General features: G+C 37.0%; 4 protein-coding genes across 7 annotated transcripts in view; 3 read left to right on the top strand and 1 right to left on the bottom strand.

Annotated features, from left to right (window-relative positions):
* Positions 1 to 1,760, top strand: part of LOC126758485 (uncharacterized) — a 54,948-nt gene extending 53,188 nt beyond the window's left edge. For all 3 annotated transcript variants that reach the window (XM_050472756.1, XM_050472758.1, XM_050472759.1), the window contains one exon: positions 825 to 1,760. In XM_050472756.1, the coding sequence (XP_050328713.1) occupies positions 825 to 1,155 (331 nt within the window). In that variant the 3' untranslated portion in view covers positions 1,156 to 1,760. The remainder of the gene's footprint in view (positions 1 to 824) is intronic.
* Positions 1,761 to 2,004: 244 nt separating this feature from the next.
* LOC126758482 (probable RNA-binding protein CG14230) lies at positions 2,005 to 4,623 on the bottom strand. The gene is made up of 5 exons (XM_050472753.1): positions 4,270 to 4,623; positions 3,910 to 4,208; positions 3,676 to 3,855; positions 2,682 to 3,618; positions 2,005 to 2,619 (listed from the first exon to the last, which is right to left on the bottom strand). Exons 1-5 carry the CDS (start codon positions 4,460 to 4,462, stop codon positions 2,441 to 2,443), a joined length of 1,788 nt encoding a protein of 595 aa, XP_050328710.1. The 5' UTR covers positions 4,463 to 4,623; the 3' UTR covers positions 2,005 to 2,440.
* Positions 4,624 to 5,034: 411 nt separating this feature from the next.
* On the top strand, positions 5,035 to 9,026 carry LOC126758484 (ubiquilin-1). The gene is made up of 4 exons (XM_050472755.1): positions 5,035 to 5,320; positions 5,824 to 6,499; positions 6,573 to 7,325; positions 7,420 to 9,026. Exons 1-4 carry the CDS (start codon positions 5,222 to 5,224, stop codon positions 7,494 to 7,496), a joined length of 1,605 nt encoding a protein of 534 aa, XP_050328712.1. The 5' UTR covers positions 5,035 to 5,221; the 3' UTR covers positions 7,497 to 9,026.
* Positions 9,027 to 12,434: 3,408 nt separating this feature from the next.
* On the top strand, positions 12,435 to 22,420 carry LOC126758044 (uncharacterized). 2 transcript variants are annotated; one of them, XM_050472030.1, is made up of 5 exons: positions 12,435 to 13,355; positions 19,729 to 20,422; positions 21,084 to 21,312; positions 21,383 to 21,468; positions 21,539 to 22,420. In XM_050472030.1, the coding sequence occupies exons 2-5, from the start codon at positions 19,813 to 19,815 to the stop codon at positions 22,141 to 22,143; spliced, it is 1,530 nt and encodes a 509-aa protein (XP_050327987.1). In that variant the 5' UTR covers positions 12,435 to 13,355; positions 19,729 to 19,812; the 3' UTR covers positions 22,144 to 22,420. The 2 variants fall into 2 exon arrangements, with proteins under 2 accessions (XP_050327987.1, XP_050327988.1); XM_050472031.1 differs by having other exon boundaries at positions 19,740 to 20,422.
* Positions 22,421 to 22,679: the final 259 nt, after the last annotated feature.

A 22,679-nucleotide genomic window follows, 5' to 3' on the forward strand; every position in this document is an offset into this window, starting at 1 on the left:
TATCTGTAGAAATAAAACTCTTCAACCACTAACCACTTTTCTAAAGCTTATATCGAAACCAGATGAAATATTGAAATTAATCTATTTTTAACGATTTATATCAAAAAACACATTCCATGCAAATTGTAATCGGTATTTGAGTCACGTTTCAGTCGATCTTATTAATGCTCCTGCATTTAAATCCGCGGCTGAGATATTCACGCTTTAAAAGATATCGATATCAATTATGCGATTAATATGTTTAACAATAATCGATATCTTTATTTGCTAATATGAAATAATACGATATACATATAACGGTTTGTTATCTTAGATTAATTAATTTTAAAAATATTTCTTCTATGGCTTATGTATAGTCGAGATATGTATATGTTTGTATAATTGTTATCGATATTCGGCATACACAAATAATTGTTAATCCAAAAATCTAAACTTGTTTGCCAAATTAAATAAATATATGTACATATATTACATATGTATGTATATATGTATGTATACCAGCATACAAATTGCCGATAATTATCGATTGTAAAAATATCGATAAATATTTTTAATTACCAGACAATTTATCGATTGTAAAATTTTCGATAATTATTTATTATACAATTTATCGATAAATATTGATTTAAAAATATCAATTATCGATAAATATAGTTTATAAAATTATCAATAATCATTGATTGTACAAATTATCGGTAATTACAGTTTTTTCATATTCATATTTAACTACCTTTTAATTCCTAAAACCATTAGCTATTTATTTTATAATATTTATCGAATTTTTATTTTTCATTAACGAAAAATACTAATTCACTACCTTTCAGTTCCCAAAACTACTATCCTCACAGCATCGACCACAACATCCTGCACCCGGACGTCATAGTCGACACCGATAACATTTCCGATTGCAGCAGCGTTATCGGCGGTGATGGCATTGGCGGGTCTGCGAAAAGCAAGCGCAAACTCTCTACATCCACCGATGGCGGTGACAGCACAAACTACGAACTGATCGAGTACTTAAAACGGCGCGAGAAGCGCGACGAGGAACTGCTGCGGCGCATGGACGCGCGCGAAGAGCGTCTGCTAGCCTTATTTGAGCGCACAGTAGTGGCCATTGAGACGCTGGCGGGCAGAAAGCCAGCGGAAAGCAAGTAGTGAGGCGCTTTGGCGACCTCAGCGAAATTATGTGCCTTAACAGCAACACCAAACAAAACCAGTCATTTAGCGGAGTAAGCGAAATAGATTTAAGTAAGTCAAGCCAAAAGGAGCAAGCCCAAAGCGCTAGCGGAGCCAAAGAACAAATGCGATGAGATTTTTATTTTTCTAATTTATTTTTTTCTTAATTAAATATTTTTTGTTGTAACTAATTTAGTGTAATACTCAGTAAGGGCAAGTTTTTACTATTTAAATATTTCCATGTAGACTTACACACACGTACACATATTTATATACAGAATTTTGTGCTTAATTATTTTATAAGTGTAGTCGTAAGTATAGGCTGCTATTTCAATTTATTTGAAATGTTGCCAAAAATTTACTTAACTATTTTAATATCTTGGATGAGCGGAAACTTTTAAATACTCATATTATTTTGCTACAATTTGTAACTTATGTGCCATTGTATTTTATTAAAATACGAAATAAGTGTATGCATTGATAAAAATAAGAAAATGTCACATTGTAATACGCATTTAGCTGCATAAAATTTAAATTCACAATAAGAGTGAGAAGTGAAACTTCTTAAACTATTGCGCGCAAATTTCATAGCAAATATGTATACATATTTGAAATTTTTTCTTTGCAAAATTTTAAAGAAATTTTTCATGCTGTAAAATTATGACAACGCTCTTTGTATAATTCAATTTTTTTTTAATTAATTACATGCCATAGAAGATATGCGTGCATATACAAATTTGCAAAAAGAAAAATAAGAAAATTACATTTTTTCATTATTTTAGATCAATACACAGCTATCTTCATTATAATTATTTAAATTCATTAAAAGAATTGGAAAATAATGTCAAATTCCTTAAAAGAATTAAAAACAATGCCAAATAAATTATTAAAACAAATTCCACCACTAAAAGATAAGCATTTTGCACTGCGTATTGCCGAATAGCAGCAATATATTGCCGCCGCAATAATTGCCACGGTTTGGCAAATTGCTGCGATAATAGTGTGACCCATCGCTAAATGGTTGTTGTCGTGGCTGCAGTAATGGTTGGTGGCCGCACTCATAGTAGATGGTTCGCGACACGGCTAAGCAAATTTGCCAGCCACCTTCTGCACGGTTATGGGCGCCTAGTACATTTGCGTGCAGGTGACAAATGAAATTTTGCGCTGACGCTGGCAGAGAACGCGCGCGTCAACGAAATTAACAACGTGCATGCATGTAGCTAATATGAAATAAAAGTACGCAATTTTTTCAAATGTTGCCAATTCAATGGCGTCCTTTTATTCGTCTTTTGCGACCCACCCCACCAACGCCACTATTGGCAACCAAATTTTTCTTAGTTTTATTAATTTTACTTCTAATTAAAAGTTTCAAACGATTGCGCACAGCTTCATAGTCCTCCTCTGCTGCGTCCTTCTTCTCATAGTGGAAAAATTTAGCGCCTTCTACAAAAGAAAAAGCGTTATGCTATTGAAATATTGTTTACAAATAAATTTACGTGCTTTACCTTTCAATCGCGCATCGTTTCTGGGTATGAAGAAGCTTTCCAACAAAATTTTATTTTGCTGCTTAGACTTCTTTTGCGCGCCGCCGTCTGTCGTAGTTTGCTTCGGTGGCTCGTTTTCACCTTCTTCTTCTGATGAGGAGTCATATTTGAAAGGATTTAACGCATTCTTGTCCAGTTTATTCACTAATATCTTCGCATCGGATACTTTTTTCAGCTCACCAGCACGCTTGTCTTGCACCTCTGCGCTGCCGAACATATTCAGCAAGCTGAAACCATCACCGCGCGTTTTGAGCGATTCTGCCAGCGTATCGGTGACCACGTAGAAAACCTCTTTTGAGACTTCTGGTCCTGCATCGGCAACAGTGGTCTCTTCACTTTCTGCTTGTTTTTTCTTTTGTTTCTTCTTACCCGCCGTTGTTTGTGCTTCTGCGTCGGGCGCTGGTTGTGTTTCTTTGTTGCTGGTGCGTAGCAGTTTTTGATGCTCTTCTTTGGATGGATCATAGCGCAGCATGCGCTTCTTACGCGCAGCTTTTTGCGCATTGTCGGTGGTGTCGATTTTGGTGCCCACAACCTGTTCCAATATGCCCATTTGCCAACTACGCTCGTTTACTTCGCCGCTTGCTTTGTTATTAGTTTTCCCAGTTCGGGCACCTGTATCCGATTGTTGCTGATCTTCTTCTTCATCATCTTCGACAAATTTGGCATCAATGCGGAAACGTGGATCTAGACTTTGTTTGCTTTGCAATTCTATGAGCTTAGCGCCTTTTTTACCAAAAAGTTCTGGTTTTAGTTGAAGCTGTTCACCAGCTTCATTATCATCTTCTCCATCAGAGCCAAAAATGTTTGTTTTGGATTTAAGTTTTAAATCATTCGGACTTGTTGACTCATCCTCCTCCTCGGCATCGCTAAATTTGATTTTATTTAATTTAGGTGCATCCTGTAATTATTGGATTTGTTAATTCAATTTGGCAAACAAAATGTGTTTATTCAATACCATGCCGGAAAGCGCCTGCTGTATGACGGATTTCTTTTCTTTGTATTGCTTTGTCATTTTATTTTGCGATTCCTTACGCTTCTGTTCCGAAATAGTTTCCGTTCCATCCGGCTTCTTTTTTTTCTTTTTCACTCCCTCGATGATATGTAACGGCGCCGTATCGTAGTTTTGTATTACAATCTAGAGAATACATAACGCATTAATATTCAATCCTAGTATATTTGTATTTCTTACCTTTCCATTGTACAATGACGTAGCTGCACGCTTTTTGCTTATTAACAAGTCTGCTGCGATTTCGTCGTCATTTTCCAACGCCGTCAAATCTTCCTCCGTAAATTTTTTGCGCGTATTCTCAGCGCTGCGCGGCAACACAGCTTCTGTTTGCTCTTCATTCCAAGTGACTTTTGTTTCAGCTGTTTTGTCTTTTTCAGCTTCTTCGCGTTCACGTTTTAGTCGTTCCAAAAACGATTCCTTTGCCACGGAAACTTTGATTTTAGCCCCTTGAATTTTTACCCAATTAAGCGCATCAACACCTGCAATCGAAATTTTAAAGTAATTAAATTATTTAGAGATAATGTTCATGAGAGTCCATACAATTGTTTACATCATTGGGATGAATTTGTAGCGTTACAAACGCTAACACTTTCACGTTCTCTGGTTCAAATGGGTTCTCCTTGGTTTTCAATTCAACGCGTTCAACTATGCCGTAATCCTGAAAAACTTCATTGAGTTCTTTCTCAGTTGCATTAGGTGGCAAATTAGCCACAAAGAAACGGGTGGAACCCATTAAATTGAGGAATAACAAATACTATTCGCCAAAATGTTACTTTAACAAAAAATTCCTAAAGCACACGTGCGAGAATAAAATATACCGCTTAACACATTGTTGTAAATAAATTACTGTCAATAGACGGGTATGTTCAGGGAAAAGTGACGGAATATTTGCAATTGACATTCAGTTATCGATTACTCATTTAGTATCGGTGAAATATTTGATAAATATCACTTTGAGATGTTATTTGTTATTTAATGAATATTTATAACATTTTTTTTAGTTTACTATTAAAACCAAACAAAAATTATTTTTTTTTTATCTAACAGGTTATTAAAATATTTCAACGTACATTTTCTTAACATCAACAAGCTGTATGGGTGTATTTATGTGTTTGTTTTAAAAGTTGCAATAAAAAAATTAAATATAACTTAATAAACTTTTATAAATATTTAGTTTAAACAATTTTTAAATATATAAAAATATATATTTTTTTTTGCATATTTTACAACACTTGATTGGCCAATACAACTCTACGTTTTCCAATCGGGTAGGCATCGTCAAACGAAATACGACTCTGTTTCGTTAATTTTTTTCATTCCGTGTGTGTGTTATACGAAAGTGACGAATTAGTTTTTAATTGACAAAATTTTTCAATCTATGAAAATTCTTGCAGCATTTTTGCTAAATAAAAAACTCGAAATTTGTTAAAACTAATATCGAAGTAAATTGAGAAAAAAATTCATTACAAAACCTTTCAAAAACTAAACAAAAATGGCAGAAGGAGGTAATAGCAAGCGTATCGTTGTCAACGTTAAAACACCGAAGGAGAAGAAAACAATCGAGGTGGATGAAGATTCTGGAATTAAGGACGTGAGTGTACTTTGAGCTTACATTTAAGCTAAATATTTTTTTAGCTGACTTCTCGAAAGCCAGCCGTTATACCTGCATGTAACTCTCATGTGACACTTATTGAGTTTTATTGCATTACATGAGTACATGTTCTCGTCGCTTTTGTTTGCGTGTTGGCAGGTGATTGGCGCAAAGATGTGGCATATTGTCAGAATGCACAAATTTTGTGAAATTGATGATTGCACCACTCAAAACAATGTAGTTGTAGACGAGGTGGCGCAACCGCATACATAATTTTGTTTTGATTTTAATTTTCATCGTTATATTTGCTTGCTTTTTGTTTCTAATATTGGTTGCTGATTAAGTGTCCGTTCAGTACCAGCCGTTGCCGTGGTGCGAAATCCCAAATGTAGTTAATAGTCGGGTTTATTATAAAAACAAACTGTTAATATCTATGACGTGTATAATCGATAGTAATGATTAATTTCTATGGCGCAATAATCATCATAAAAATATTTTTTTAGTTCAAACAACTTGTGGCGCAGAAATTCGACTCTGAACCCGAACAGCTGGTACTAATTTTTGCTGGCAAAATTATGAAAGACACCGATACATTAAAGACTCACAACATTAAAGACGGTCTAACAGTTCATTTGGTCATCAAAGCACCTACAAGGGCAGCAGAACCTGCCGCTCGTCCAGCCGCTGATGTACGTCAAACACCGTTTGGTCTTAACCAACTAGGTGGATTGGCTGGTATGGAAGCATTGGGCGCAGGCACTGGGTCTTTTATGGATTTGCAAGCTCGCATGCAAAGTGAATTGTTAAACAACGGTGACATGTTACGCTCAGTACTTGATAACCCACTAGTACAACAAATGATGAATAATCCAGAGATAATGCGCACTCTTTTCACCTCGAACCCGCAAATGCAGGACTTAATGCAGCGCAATCCTGAAATATCGCATATGCTAAATAATCCAGAATTGCTTCGTCAAACTATGGAGTTAGCACGCAATCCATCTATGTTGCAAGAGTTGATGCGTTCGCATGACCGTGCAATGTCGAATTTGGAATCGGTGCCTGGCGGTTACAATGCGCTTCAACGTATTTACCGCGATATACAAGAGCCCATGTTGAATGCAGCAAGCGATTCTTTCACACGCAATCCATTTTCCGGTCTAATGGACAGTTCTGGCGGTATGTGTAATCATTGACAAAATCACTTGACATTCACACATTTTATGCTAATATTTTTCAATTTGACTTTTAGGCGGCATAAATCCGCAGCAAGGCACGGAGAATCGTCAACCACTACCAAATCCGTGGGGCGGTACCGGTAATACTAGTGGTACGTCTGGTAGTGGTGGTGCTGCGTCTGGTGCCAATCCAGATCTGCCGCCACGCGGCGTGCTCAACACGCCCGCCATGCAGAGTCTTATGCAACAAATGTCTGAAAATCCATCGTTAATGCAAAATCTGTTAAATGCACCTTATACGCGCTCCATGATGGACGCAATGGCACAGGATCCAGATATGGCTTCACGTCTGCTCAGCACCAGCCCCCTAATGGCTAATAATCCACAACTGCAAGATCAGGTGCGTCAAATGATGCCGCAGTTCCTTAATCAAATGCAAAATCCCGAAGTACAGAATATGTTGACCAATCCCGAAGCATTAAATGCAATTATGCAAATACAGCAAGGCATGGAGCAATTACGTTCGGCGGCGCCCGGTCTGGTCGGTTCTTTAGGTATACCACCACCAGCACCTGGCAATACAGAAAGTTCCACCGGTACAACAACCTCAACTACAAACACCACGAGCGGCGGTGGCGATACCAATCGTCCCGCTACGGCACCTGGCGGCGGACCGAATGCTCAACTCTTCAACGACTTTGTATCACGCATGTTGAACGGCGTAGGCATGCAGGCTGACAACACGCAGCCGCCTGAGGTGCGCTATCAGTCACAACTGGAGCAACTGGCGGCTATGGGTTTCGCCAATCGGGAGGCCAACTTGCAAGGTGAGTTAAGAAATTAAGTAGTTTATGTTACAAATACTTTTTTCTATATACTTATATGTCTAATTAATTTTTTTTTTTTTTTAATTTTTTGCAGCGCTAATTGCTACTTTTGGCGACATAAATGCTGCTGTTGAGCGGTTATTGTCACTTAACCAATTATCTTTAAGTTAACATCCTTAATTTGAAATTTTTATTTAATAAAAACACGAAATGAACAACAAAAACAAAATACAACTGCTGTTGCTGCTGCTAACTAGATGGCCTAGATACAAACCCCTTCGCTTTACCCTAAACAAAAATTACTAAGTGAATTACTATTGTCCCAGCAAATAACCTATATGAAACATGAGAAATTACAAAAAAAAAAAGTACTTTGGGACTGCGGCAATATTTCGTGAAATTACAAAAAAAAATGTATACCAAAAGTAAAAGCGACACTAAAGTAAACATGGAAAGTATGAAATAAGAGGGTATAGAAGAAAAATAATTATTAAAATAGAAACAAGTAAACAAAGGATATATAAAGTAATTTACATATAATTTTTATTAAACTTTGGTAAATTACGATTTCAAAGCGTTTAATAGTCAAATTCATAGCAACTGAATTAAATTCTAAAAAGATTGTTTAAATGTTGGTAAAAATACGTTATGAAATTTTTATAAATATTTCTCTTAAAATAAATTTTGAACACACGTAACTGTCGTAGGGAAACAAATAAATGCAAAATAAAAGAATATTTTTCTTTTGAAATTAATTCGGTAATATTAAATAAAAGAAAAGAAAAAATTAAACGGAAAAAAGTAAATAAATAATAGAAAAATAAAATAAAAAATATATATAAAATAAATAAAAAATAATAATAAAAAAGAAAAAACAATATAAAAGAATTTATGCAAAAACAAAATTAAAACGTTATCTTTTCAAGAATAAGTTTAAAAGCAGAAATTAACAATGTAAAAAAAACTATTAAATTAAATAAATACAATTTGCTATCTAAAAAAAGTTTCGAGTTATTAAAAAAAATCTCAATATGCAGTTATTTATTATGAATTTGACTGTTAAACGCATATAGTGTAAAAAGGCATTAAATAATATATTGCATTAATATTCCAGTTGTTTTAATTATTCCATTACTTAACATCTTTTCCCCCCAACATTTTATTATTAATAAGGTGCGCTGTGGAAATAGGTGCCCTTCGACAAAAGTATGAATGTTTATTTTAGCAATTCCGGGTTCCAAATTACCCAAATAATGTTTATGAAAATAAGTAGTTGAACAAATTTATTTCGGCATAAGAATCTAACCAAAAAAATTATATAATTCAGGCTTAAAAGGGAAAATGTGGCCAGAAAATTTTAAAGCCTACAAAATACATACACACATACATAACCATAACTATGTGCAACTACTATGATTATATGAAAGAAATTTTATGATACAAAAAAGTACACTTTGATTGATTAATTCTGATTATTTAAGAATGTTATTGTGTATCTTATGTTCTTTTATAATTATCAACTAACTATGTATATCAATTCTACTATTATTAGCTAACAAAAATACTTAGCTACATATACATACATATGTAGTACACGTACATATGTATATGTATACAGCAAGTGTGTATACATCAAGCATTATATACAAACACATGCAAGTTTATAATGAAAATACAATAAACAAGCGGAATATGAATGAAGGCAAGAATTTTCACTAAAAACAGAATGGGAAGTTTCCATAAAAGAATATTTTAAATAAAAACATTACTAAAAATATGTATAAAAAGTACTAAAATATAATTAGAAAGGAAAAAATATATACATATATAAGATTACATACATACATATAATAAACGGTGTCACATTGTGTTGAAAAATAAAGTTTACTTCTATTTTAAAGGTGAAGAAGACCTGCCTTTTCACTTTTATGTCTCAAATAAAAAACAAAAACAAGAATACTTCAGCTACACTGAAGCTAACATATAATATCCTTCACAAATAAAAAAGTTTTCATATAAGAACTTGATTTTGATCGCGTATGGCAGTTACATGCTATAGTATTCCGATCTGAATAATTTGTTCGGAGATTCTAGCGTTGCCTTGGACTATAATCTACGTCAAATTTCGTGAACATATCTCGTTAATAAAGTTTTCCATACAAGGAGTTTATTTTGATCGTTCAATTCTAATGACAGCTATATCTTATGGTTCCGACATATTAACAGATTCTTGGGGAGAAAAGGACGATAGCTAAATTTCAGATCGATATCTCAAAACCTAATTGGCTAATTCGTGTATATACAGGCGAAATTCATGCGATTATTCATAAAGTCGTTGAGCACAATTACCACCTCCGTCAAGATCGGTAAAGTTCTCTGCCAGTCATTCTATACCAGACGAGGTTTTAGACAACGTGATTGACTCTCGTTCGTCTTCTTCAAAGTGATTCACGCCACCAATTTCGACCGCAGTGGTATTTTCTATTCTAACAGGACCATTGCCGTCATAGATCATAATTACAAAGCCGTCAGTTCCTGCAGGGGTGCTTTCGCAGAAATCATCCTTGCAATCACCAAAGCTCGAGTTGTTGCGAGAGACACTGGCCACTTATTTGCATGCCCCACAAACTTCACTCATCTGACACTCCTTTGGCCCGACCCTGTCGAAACAACACGTTTCTTGGGCCTACCGTTGGATGACGTCGACGACAAATTAGCTTGTCCTTACCATTATAACGGGGCTTAGAAATCCGTAAAAACAACAACAACAGAGCCGTCAGCGCAGTACTTTCTAGTATAGTGGCGTATAGACGAACTCGTCTTTCTCGGAAACAACAGTCAAAGCCTGGATGTCAAGTTCTGAATAACTCTTGGCAGCGGTTGCTTCTTTGATATCAGTAGGCAATTTTATCATTCTCGCCCTAAACAACAACATGATGAGAAAGCACTGAGCGTGAGTGTTGAGTACCGAAGAAAATATAACCACGAACTGTATGAGATATACGGCGACATGGATATAGTAAAGCCCATAAAAATCTAACTCAGTCGAATCTGTGAATAGATTTCTTACATGATATGTCATAAATACTTCTTCCGCCCTCATTATTGAAAGACGCCCCATTTTTGACTTCTGTAGATCCGTAATCGTTGTTATTGGTGTTGATGCTGGTTCCAACAACTTCAGCCTCGTAGTCCAACGCAGAATATCTCTTGCCAACAGCTGCTACTTCGGACTAAGTAGGCAATTAAGAAGTATAGTCTTCTCTCGACGAACAAAAACAAAACGGCGAGTTTTCGAGAGAAAGGTTCTGGGGAAGATTTATGGTCATTTGCGCTTTGGCTACGGCGAATATCGCATTCGATGGAACGATGAGCTATTTGAGATATACGACGCTATTGATATAGTTCAGCGAATTAAAAGATAGCGGTCATGGCGCCCGAATGGACGAAAACACTCCAGCTCTGAAAGCATTCGACGCGGTACCCGCCGGGGAAGCAGAGGAAGAGGAAGACCACCACTCCGTTGGAGGGATCAGGTGGAAAAGGACCTGGCTTCGCTTGGAATCTCCAATTGTCGCCACCTTACGAAAAGAAGAAACCATTGGCGCGCTGTTATTAACTCGGCTATAACCGCCTAAGCGGTTTTTACGTCAGTAAAGAATAATAGGAAGATACGTAATCGAATAAAGCTCGTATTTGGCATCGTTGTGTCGAACAATTATGAATGTAAAATAAAGGAGTAAACACACACATATTTAGAGTAAAACAACTATTATTTTTCGTTGGCGCTAAAAGCTCCAACGACGACTTCATTAAGAGAATGTAACTTCGTTTGTAAACAGCGCACCCGCAAGCATTTTGAAAGAGTATACAAAATCGACACACGCTTAGATCGTCAAATACAAAGCAACTACAAGAAATACTAGTTTGAGGCATTCACGCTCAATGGACTAAGAACGCAAAATCGCGCTGAGAGTCACAAACCGCTGAATATGATAACACAAACACTCGTAAGTACTTATGTACATACATACATATGTAAATATGTAGCTTAGAGCGATGAAATCAAAATCTCATACTGAAACGATTGGAAAGATAGGAATCATCGGCCAAACCCGCAAACGATCGAGACACCAAAGATCCACACAGCTAACCACCAGTATATACTATGCATTGGTTAACCAGTTGCGACAACATTTGCAAGAATGTTGAGTCCGCCATCAGAAAATAACAAAAAAAAGCAAAACAAAAAATATGCTGCGACGAGCGCAAGAGCTGAAAGGAAAAAAGAGCCAACATACGTAAGACGTACGCGTTGCCGAGAGCGCGAGTATTTTTCAAATTTGAAATTAAACAACAGACAAGGTGAAAGAAAACCACCACTACGAGAAGGCAAGTATCCTGAATACATGCTCTGGGCTGGATGATTACGTTGCTGAAGACAGCGCGCCTGCAGACGAGGGGTTCCATTAACGAAAGCGTAAATTTTCTATTGCAACGGTCTTAGTGGCGGAGCCATTGTTTTATTTGTTGTCGACTAGCTGCTACTCCTTGCATTGTGCGCTCGACCGACCAGCTGTTAATGGTGGTGGTGTTGGTGCCGGCAAGGGAACGTGCCACAAACAAGCGCGCTAAAAGACCCACAAATAGCGACGGCGACAACAAAAACAAGCATAATTGATAGCAGCAGTAACAGAAAACAACAACACCAAATACCACAAAGGGGAAGACAACAGCAACAACAGTGACCGCAAGTCTATACCAAGGAGAGGAATGCGGCCCTGCAACTACAACAATTTCAAGACATTGCTTTTATTGCTGTTATTGTCGGTTGATCAGGTTCATGTATATCTTGTCCATATGTGTCTAATATGTACATATATTTCGTCCAAATTCCCATTCAACAGCACCGCGCAGATACAATTACCAAAGGTTGGGTTTTTGCTTTTACTTTTGCTTTTGTGCATTTGCCTTTGCTTTTTCATATTTCATTTGAAATTGTGTTTTCCTTTTATTTCATTTCAACTGTATGCCTTTAGCTTTGACTTGTTTAGTATTGGTTTTGGTCTCGCTTACTTTGTGCACTCGCCGCTCAGTCAGTCAGTCAGGTTGAGAACGTCGTCGGAAATTGTCGCACAACAACCATACGCGCAGTCGCTTATTTCGAATGTAAAAGGACGGTTTCTAGCGATACCGCTGAGAATCTCGCGTACAAACGTACATACATACATATGTACATTATCATGAAGTTGCAAAAAAAATATAAAAAATTGCCAAAAATGCAAAAGCAGCAAAAATAAATGATTCGGTACTCACATTAAGTTTTACGAAAATCTCGAAAATGTTCGATGTGCGCTCGTTTATGCCGAATTTTGTAAATTTTGGTATTTGTTTGAAGTTGTGGGCGCTCATTCTATAGTGCTGTATGTGCACGCCGCCCATTGGCATGGCTAGTGCGATTTCTTTAGAGCTATCGTGCTGCCTAGAGTTATTTCCTGCAGTTCGCTGACACAAAACACAAAAAAGCGCAATAAAAAATTGGCCGCATATTTCTGTACAGCGGCTACATGCAACACGATACGGCTAATAGCCAACGGACGCGAACTGAAACGTATTCGCGCACGCACACATTCGCGCCTATTCTGCATTTGAACACGCGCACGCGATTTAAAATAACTTTATGTAAATAAGTTAATTTTCGCAAATAACGTATTTTGGGCAAACGAAAACACACTTCCATATGCACCCGAAGGATGGCAGTGCAGTTTCACAAAAACTGAGATGTGCAGTGATTGAATGTTATCGATATATGTACATACAAGTATGGTCATTGCATTTCCTATTCAATTTGAAATTGAATTTAAACGGAAAATGCACCAAATTATTTGAAAGCAAAACTTGCATAAAATAATTGAAAAAAATATACTCACCAATATTGAATTTTCAAATGTGAAAATAAGAAATAAGCAGCAATCAACACACTGACAGCAACTACCTGTCGTTAGAAGGCACGAACTCGCACTTCGACAGGTAAGTAAACAAACGTAAGACAAACTGCAAACGCCTGTATTAATGAAGCGTGAAAAGGATTAACTTTTGTAACAATTCTGTAAGAAAAAAGAATAACAAATATGACAAGGGTGCTGCAATTTGCACGGCACTTGACATTTGCATTGTTACATTTGCTAATTTAGACAAGGTGTCAAAAAGAAAATAAATTGTAAATATAAATATGTAAATAAACGAATGAAATAACATAAAAGCATAACTACCATACATAAAGCTAAATTCATCATATATGTATGTATAAATAGTCATAAACTCAACAAAAAATCTAATATCAGAAAGCGCCCGGTGGTTTGATATTGCAATCGGTTAGGGTGAACGCTAATTTGAATATACATACATACTTCTAATAGAAAATATTTTCGTCTTTTGGTATTTCTATCTGTATACTTGTGTACACGAACTGGTCCGTTTTTAAGATATCAGTTTGAAACTTTGCACACGTTCTTTTTTCCTCATTTGTTGGAACAGCCGATATCGGACCACTACAGCATATACATATCTGCTGAACGAACGACCGTATAAAATCAAGTCCTTGCAGGAAAAATTTTTCATCTGTGAAGAGTATTATAACTTCATCTCAACCGAATACACATTTGAATGTTTCAGATAGCCTGCTGAATGTCGCAACTTAAAAAATAAGCTTATTCCATGATAGAAATATTAATTCCCTATTTGTAACATTAAAACTTAAGGTAAATTCTTTCAACTCTTTAAAAAAATTACAAATCAACACATCTTGGCGCACACAACTTTTACACAAAAATTTATACGGCAACATGTCTAAGCGCCAAAGCTATTTTGTTAATAAAAAAGTATTCAATATTTCCAGCATAAACAAATTACAGCATTTATACAGACAGACAAAAAAACCACAACCCACCTGTAAAACATAAAACCTCGTCTTCAAAACATGTTTGCTAGTTCGCAAGAGCCATCCAAGCCGCTCGCTCTTAGACGAGCTCGTAGTGCGCATGCTCAACACTGCCAGCGGCAGTAGAAACAAGTTCTCAATACCGACGAAGATCATTGGAATACCCCTGCAACAGCATTACAGCATTCAATAATCGTTTAGTAGTGGACCAAAGCTTAAAAGCGCTCACAGTGTTGGTTAAAAAAAATAACAACAACTAATATATAAACATTCTTCAACTGAAAAGAGCAGACAACACAACAGAGGCAGAAGTAGAAGTAGATACAGCCAGTCGAACCAGTCATCTTTGGTTCATTAAAATAAAAACAAAAGTGCGTCGCCGTTCGTATGATTTGTTTGTACCTCTCAAGCTGTGGTGGAATTTTCAAAGCGGCCAACGGTCACTTGCCACTACAACAAACACAGCTATTGAGTGCGATTCACTTGAGAAGCAGTTTTTGATTATACATAGATTCTGCTGGCAATGGAATTCTTAACAAATATTTGTATGATTGTTTACCTATACCTATATGCATGTACATATCTGTGTATCAATAATGAGGAAAAACAATTATCACGATACGCAGGAGAATGCCATCACCATTACTGTATGTACTCTGAAGTATTCTGAAGCAATTGAACTTTTTTCAATAAGAAAACTTAACGAGTGACGGCAACAAAGTGAAAACTGCAGAGATGAAATTAAGAAAATCAATGTTAAAATAAAAAATTTTTACTTAAATGTGCTTCGATACAACATTGCTCGTGTTAGTGTAACTAAGCCCAAGCACATTCCCTAAATTATTCAAATTCCCATCTGACTGTAGGTTATCCAAGATGATGTTTCTGGTAGGTTAACAATGCTGGCCGACCCTGCACTATAAAAGAAATGCTGGTGGGTCACGCCGTTTCACTTAGCGCGTTGTCACCCTCGAGTACGTGAGCATCTCATATTATGTGCAGGTGACTTATCACACCGCTCGATTTGGAGTGCTGAGTCGGTTCTGCACTATATAAGAAAGCCTGGAATGCGGGTTGTGCAGGCCGGCAACCCAACGTGTGGTAGTGGTTGTGACGTAGTTACTAAATCATATGATGTGCAACTGACTAATCATACCGCTCGCTTTGCTGGCCGGCTGACTCTGCACTATATAAGAAAGCCCACTATGCAGGTATGGCAATCTGCCACATCAACATGTGATTCGCGTGTGACGTAGTGACTATATCATATGTTGTGCAGGTGACGTATCATACGTGTGATATCGCGTGTGACTAAATCATTATATCTTGTGCAGGTGACCTATCATACCGTTCGCTGTAGTGGCCGGCCGCTGCACTCTATAAGAAAACCTAGTACGCCGGTTGGCCCGGCCGGTACCCTAACATGTGATATCGCATGTGACGTAGTAACCATATCATATATTGAGCAGGTGACATGTCATACCGCCCGCTTTGGCGAGGCGGCTCTGCACTATATAATCCGAAATGCAAATGGGCTATGGCGGTCTACAAAAATATAATGCCCATTATAATGATTAGATCGTGTCATTGATTTGTTCCTATTTGTAGTTGGGCCAATGCCGACATTTGCTGCTGCCCACTCCATCGATGTGCGGTTTTTGGTTGACGTATTCTGCTTTGATAGCCGCATTTCGACGGACTCAATTTCACGAAAGTTTATCTTCGGCTACCTAAAGAAGACCGCATTAACAATATATGTATGGGCTGTGAGCTCACGGAAAGAAGACCATGAACATCCACTATTTCAAACCAATTTTAGGTTTCTGAGAAAAAATCATAGTTCGGCGAACTTGTTAACTTCGGAAATTGATTGTTTTTTTACAACCCGAAGTCAACCGATTCTGTTTCTTCGGTGGAAAACGAAATTTCCGGACACAACCTACACAACACGATAGTTTTTATGCCTTATGTAGTTAGCACATGTGTGTACATTTATTACTAAAGTAGCGTTTGTATAGACAGTTTATGCGTTCTTATTCAGCATTTTCAGCTTTGTTTAACAGCAACACCTGTCCATTACCGTCGCCACCCTCGCGTAACGCGCAAACCGCCCCTAAAACACCGGTCGTCGCCAAACACTGTGTAGACTCTGTGGTTTCGAACAAATACAAATAAAAAAGTTAAAAAACACAAGGAATTTCAACGGCCCAAATGTGAGAGCCGGTAGCATTCACCCTTGTAATACACATATGTGCCTTTCGAGTTCCTCGTTGGCAATTAAATACACTACTTACATACATATGTACGTACATTTTTTATATACTTAGAGAATTGGTGTGTAGCGTCGTTGCATTCATAACGGCCGTTTTCGAAGATATACGCAGCGCGCACGCGCTCTATTCACTCACAAAGTAAGGCGTAGTCGCTCATTTGCTAGTAGTTTTGGGTAAAATTTTTAAACTTCGCATTTATTTATTAAGTTTTTTAGCATCGTATGCGTTTCGTTAAATTATTTTTATACTTTTCTTCGTGTTTTATCTTTGTTTTTATATACATATTCCTGTTGCTTTGATCTTCTGTTTATTGTTGTTATTGCGGTAGCGGAAGTAAACATTCCACAACTTTTTTAAGGAATGCTGAAAGTTGACAGTCCTTAGCCGGAAAGCAATGCGCGTTCGTTTCGGTCAAAAAGGTTGTAGCAATGGAGGAAAAAAAATGTATATGGACACCAGTTCGGGTCAGATTTGATCACATGGTACATATTCTGCGAATACTGGCGATATAATCTCTTCTTTTCGTCTCCGAGGAACGTTTTCAGTAAAGCAAAGGTGATTTCCATCAGTATCAACTTGACCCGGGAATACGTTTACGAGCAAAATTATGGAAAATGAGAAAGTCTCGTATAAGTTCCTTGAATAAAGTGCACCCTTCAGAAATTTCCGAGCGAACTAGTAGGTAAATAGCATTCTACTGAATAAGTCATTGGAAATGTTGTTTTAATGCAACTGACACTTTTTTATTGTCGGTAAACTGGCAACCACATATTATTTATTAAATTGGCGGTGAACCGACTCGCCGAGCTTCTTCTATTGCATTTCTGATGTACGTCTCGTATTATTTGGAAAATGAAGAGCCTCCGAAAACTATCTTGAGAAGCCTTCTTAAATAAAACTTAAATTAATAACAATGGTTTAACATTGCCACCCGAGAGCCGACCTCCATTAAAATAATTTTGCAGTTATTTAGGACCCCGCTTCTAGTGGTGTTTATTGAAATTATTGATGATGCTGTCGAGATTTTAGTCGCGTTAAGCATTCCCGAAGTAGTTTTTGGAAATATTCGTCGATCTTTGATCGGATATGCAGTGTACTTAAGTGCAACCGTAAACCGATAACCACATTCTAAAGAGATAAACCTTTGAAGAGTAGACTTTTAATTGCATTGTGTCTAGCTTGTTATTGTTTCGTTTTTATAAATTTCAAAATTCTTATACTCAAATTTCAAACTTTCGAAAGATTTTAAATTCTTTTTTAAACTTTCAATTAGTTCGAGAGTACCTTAGTGAAGTTGTGAGCAGAGAAACTGCATAAAACTGTAATCTTACATACATACATACATACATTAAATAAATAAAATTTACTAAATTAGAAAAAGAAACAATGGGAAGAGCAGCGAGAAATGCAATTAAATGCACAAATTGCACGTGAAAGAAATTTGCATTAAATGAGATGGTACATAAAACAAAACAACACCAACTCCAATCAACTCGTACGAACCACACTCAACGGCAAATTGCATTTTCTCCAAGTTCAAAACACCGACCGTCAGCATGCGGACGCTGTGGCTGAGGCATGTAATGCAAGCGCTGGGAAGAAGCTTGGAAAAACAACCTGCGGAAAATAAGAATCCGCTAAGCAATTGGAAAAGAAAAGTCTTGACGGAATAAATGCATAAATAACCACCAAAAACAAGCGAGCTGCAAGAGGTCGCACAAGGCTGAGTCAAGATCACGTTTAGGCTGAGTAGAAAGAAAGTTGAGGCGATGTAAGACTCGCCAACAGGTAGTTACGAAGCTATTTGTGTACACTATACAAAGCGCATGTACGGCGCTATCATTTGCTCGTTCATTCATATTTAGGTGTTGGATGGAGCTCTCATGTATTTACTATTGTCTTCAGTTTTTATCTTCGCTTGTATTGGCGCGAATTTCGTTACGGAAATGCATGCGAGGGTGGTCAGAAAGATGTTCGCATGAATTTAAGCAGGCAATGACGGTAATGGCAAAATGGCAGAAACAGCTATGTACTTCTATTTATTATTGCAAAGCCGAAATGTGTTCCGTTACCACGACAATCAGGTTTACGTAAAAGGAAGAACCCAAGTTTTTATCCGACCAAGAACTGTTAACTCGGCAGCATTCCTTCAAATTACTTCAGGAATGTTTTTCGTCGTTACAGCATTAAAGCACCGTAAGAGTCTAATTGTTGCTATTGCTGTTGTAGCAGTAGAAAAGATGTTCTTTATAAAGGATTTTTGACAAGTTTTTATAACTTTTTGTTAGATCGGGTTCTTCTTGAATCACCCTAGTATGCGGTAGGAATGTAACTGCTTTATTTTTGCTTCTATTAAGCTCATCTAAGGCTTAAGATAATCATTGTGTTACACGCTAATTACAAATATGTTTATGTTTAGTATAGAAATTTAAATTTATAGTTGAAAAACATGTACGAAATTCTTTAATCAGAAAATCTAACGACGAAGAGATAATTACTTGTACCAGCATAAATGATTTTACCAGTACAAATAGTATGCTTCGGTGGTTTAGCAATTCTGCCGCTGATAATAATTTCAAATGGCCTTACATATGTACAGGGTTTGTCCGGAAAGTAATAGGACTAGTTTTCTTCGACAAACACCGACAATGTGACTCGTGTGCGCAAAGTTTTGAACTCAGACCATCGACTAAGTATTCGTATGTCCTCAATCGGGTCAGACAAGACATAGAAGCCGATTGGAAGTTGTATCACGAAACGCCCCGCCTCACACCGCCTTTCTTGTGATCATCTACCTAGACAAGGCTGGCATCCCAACGCTTCCGCAGCCGCTCTACAGCCCAGATGACTTTTTTTTAAATAGACTCAGTCCTATTACTTTCCGGACAAACCCTGTATGTAGTTATGTTTAATGGTGCATACGAATAAGAAGTTACTACCACCTGATCAAATTTGACTCGGACTGAAAAAAATCCTGCATTTTCTCGTATTTTAATAAATATCATCTTCGCAATTAGGTCTTGAGCTAATACAAGCATGTCAACCAATTTTCCACACACTTGTTACAAGGCGTGGCTTAAAAATAGTAGGCGTCTCGAGTGTTCATGACCGAAAGATCAGGAGCAGGCTCAGTTGCTCTTTCTAAGCCATGTAGAAAATTTTAATTTTAATTTTTCTCTTTCTTCTTTAGACTCCAAACAGAATGTGATTGGAAACGCCGAAACGTTGCGGAACTAATCTTCTGTCCACTGAAATAAATCTCGAAGTCCGCAGAATGTTAAAACACACCTCAAATGCCGGCGGAGTGGGCGGCGGACCAGCGAATGGTCAGTTGCGTAATAATCCCAATAATAGCAACTCTGCAACGGCCTCTAACCGCAATATACACCTGCGACCGCAACAACCGCTCAATATCTCCACTTTAAGTACCACACAGAACGCCCTACAAACCTCGTCCAACACTCCGGCGACGGCGAACGGAGGTCAACGCGTACCCACATTATTAAATATCGCTTCAACACCAATATCGGCGGGCACAACAAATACATTAACGCCATTAACACCAAGCGCTGGCAATACGACGACGGCAACAACAACGACGTCAGTTACTCCGCTGACACCGAATGGAATTGGCAATAATTTGCACACATATACAAATCAGCATATTCTAGCTTCCAACAACAATAACAATACACACAACACAACTGCTGGCACAATAAATAGCAATACAAATCATAATAATAACAACAACAATAGTAACGCACATTATAATCATCATAATTATAGTAATTGCCACAATCTGACAACGGGTGTGTTAATAAATCAATCGAAACATGGACCTGGACCGAGAGAAGCGCTAACGAGTCTAGGACTATTATGTTTAGGTAAAATTTACATCAAGATATAAACAAATTGTGAACTTTATACACCCTGAACAATTGGCTAAACCTCGAAGGAAAAGTCGGTTACCCTATAAAGTATACACATAAGTATATATACATATGTATAAATGCTCAGCGTGTTGAGCTAAGTCGATTTAACCATGTCCGTCTGTCTTTATTTACGCAGTATTTGAGATGTCGGACCCCTCTAGCATACTGCTACAAAAACTGAACGATCAAAATTAAGTTATTATAGACGATCTAGTTTTAGTGTACCTAAAATTAACGTTTTTCTCGTTTTTCACATATATACATATGTAATTTAGCTTAAGTCTTAGTCATAAAAAGTCTTATTCTTTGAAATTTATTTTTTTTTTATCAAAAAATATTAAAGTTTTGCTACTGTATCCTTATTAAAAACTGTAATTACTAACGGATTTAACGACGAAAGATATTCAAAAGACAAAATAAAAAAATAAAACAAGTGGGCGAAAATTATAGGCAGATCTCACCGAGCTAGCTATTTTGTTACTATCATTATATCAAATAGACCATATGTATGTAACTGTATGTTAGAGTAGTGTTACTCTAGATTTGTACTTAATTACCTGTAATTCATTGGCTTGTTTTTGATTTTTCCTTTTACTCCTTATGCCACTTGCAGTTTCCCTGCTATTAGCGCTATTGTCGTTAATTTTTCTGCTGAAAATTTCACCGAATGCCCGCGAAGATGCTTTGACGCGCAGCTCTGCTGAGGATTTTGTAATTGTCTACGATGTTACATTAGCGCTCTGTGCACTTTCGCTGTCACTAAATCTGTGTTGTTTGCTGGTGTGTGCAATACAATTTCTATTCGCTGTGAAATTGGTGCGATCACCAATGTTTGATGGCAGGTAAGAGTTGGACTTACTGTTGATGACACGTTTGAAACTCTATTTATTTTGCATTTCGCATTTTTTACAGAGATAACAAATATTTGGAAAAATCAAGTGCGAGTCGTACCTGTGCTGTCGGTGGCTTCTTTATATCCATACCAATTTTCCTCACAGGTAATTTGGCGCACATTTTGGAACAACTTCCAATTACATGTAAAAATGCATAATAATTTTTCCTTTCCAGGCATTATCCTGTACACATTCAACCATTTCCACTCAACTCCTGCCATTATCACAAGCGTGCTTATCGGCATTGGCATCGTATTTTGCGGTGGCGCAATGGTCCATAATGTTTTTATTTGGCAGAAAGAAAAAACCATTAGCTATCGGAGTCCACCATTGAATATGTCTATGGTATCACACATTGGGCCCATAACACCGCCTGCGCAATTTTTAAGTCCGCATCAAACGCACCACTTTATGAGTTATGCGCCGCACATGCATGCTACACACCCACACACGCATGCACAGCCACAATCGCAAACACAAACACAATTAGGCGTGCAACTACATCCGACTTCCGTGACACCGGTCTCACCAAATCATTCACACGGTAGCTTCAACGCGTTACTCTCAGCGGGTGCACTAAATTCGTCATTCCTAATACGCCCATCAACAGCAACACCGCCCACACCCAAGCCGTTGCCACCACAATTATCAAACGGTGGCGGTTGTTTGACGTTAAGCGCGCGTGAGGCTAGCGGCTCAGTTAGCCCCGGCATACCCGGCACGCTAGATATGAGCAATATAACCAGTCCTTCGCTGCATGAACTATCAACGTTAGTGTAGTCTTCAACATTGTTATTAAATAACTACGTTTATGTATAAATGATGTTTACAAGCACTATTCATATTTCAATCACACCGAAGCTTATTTGTTACTTTTAAATGGTTAGTGACAGCCGGAAGTGAAAGTTGAGCAAAATATATCGATAATTCGAACAGTTCGATATAAATATAAAACGTAACAAAAAACACAATCAAAAATATATTTGTGCGTGCATATATATGTATGTATATGAGTAAATGTAAATAGTAAAAAATGAAACAAAAATAAACATGTAAATATAGTGTTATTATTTATGGTATGTTAAATATTTTTATATTATAATAGCAAGTGTAAAAAGTAGTTGCATAAAGTTTTAATTTAAAAAAAACCTAGAAACAAAAAGATTTAATTTAAGTATATATATAAATAACTTAAAAATACGACATATGCTTGCCTGATTATTTCCTTCGCAACACCATATTTATTATTATTCGTTAATTTTAAATATAACGGTATATTTTAAAGAAAAATTAAACAAAACAAATTGCCATATCTA

The sequence above is a fragment of the Bactrocera neohumeralis genome, chromosome 5, assembly GCF_024586455.1.
Source record: "Bactrocera neohumeralis isolate Rockhampton chromosome 5, APGP_CSIRO_Bneo_wtdbg2-racon-allhic-juicebox.fasta_v2, whole genome shotgun sequence".
In the NCBI taxonomy this organism is placed as follows: Eukaryota; Metazoa; Arthropoda; class Insecta; order Diptera; family Tephritidae; genus Bactrocera; species Bactrocera neohumeralis.

Coding starts and splice junctions, on each gene's coding strand:
- LOC126758482 (XM_050472753.1), bottom strand. CDS start 4,462: ATGGGTTCCACCCGTTTCTTTGTGGCTAATTTGCCACCTAATGCAACT. Junction 3,856..3,909: donor CGTCATTGTACAATGGAAAG/GTAAGAAATACA, acceptor TGTATTCTCTAG/ATTGTAATACAAAACTACGA. Junction 2,620..2,681: donor AAACGATGCGCGATTGAAAG/GTAAAGCACGTA, acceptor TTTCTTTTGTAG/AAGGCGCTAAATTTTTCCAC.
- LOC126758484 (XM_050472755.1), top strand. CDS start 5,222: ATGGCAGAAGGAGGTAATAGCAAGCGTATCGTTGTCAACGTTAAAACA. Junction 6,500..6,572: donor TCTAATGGACAGTTCTGGCG/GTATGTGTAATC, acceptor TTTGACTTTTAG/GCGGCATAAATCCGCAGCAA. Junction 7,326..7,419: donor TCGGGAGGCCAACTTGCAAG/GTGAGTTAAGAA, acceptor AATTTTTTGCAG/CGCTAATTGCTACTTTTGGC.
- LOC126758044 (XM_050472030.1), top strand. CDS start 19,813: ATGTTAAAACACACCTCAAATGCCGGCGGAGTGGGCGGCGGACCAGCG. Junction 21,313..21,382: donor TCACCAATGTTTGATGGCAG/GTAAGAGTTGGA, acceptor CATTTTTTACAG/AGATAACAAATATTTGGAAA. Junction 21,469..21,538: donor CATACCAATTTTCCTCACAG/GTAATTTGGCGC, acceptor TTTCCTTTCCAG/GCATTATCCTGTACACATTC.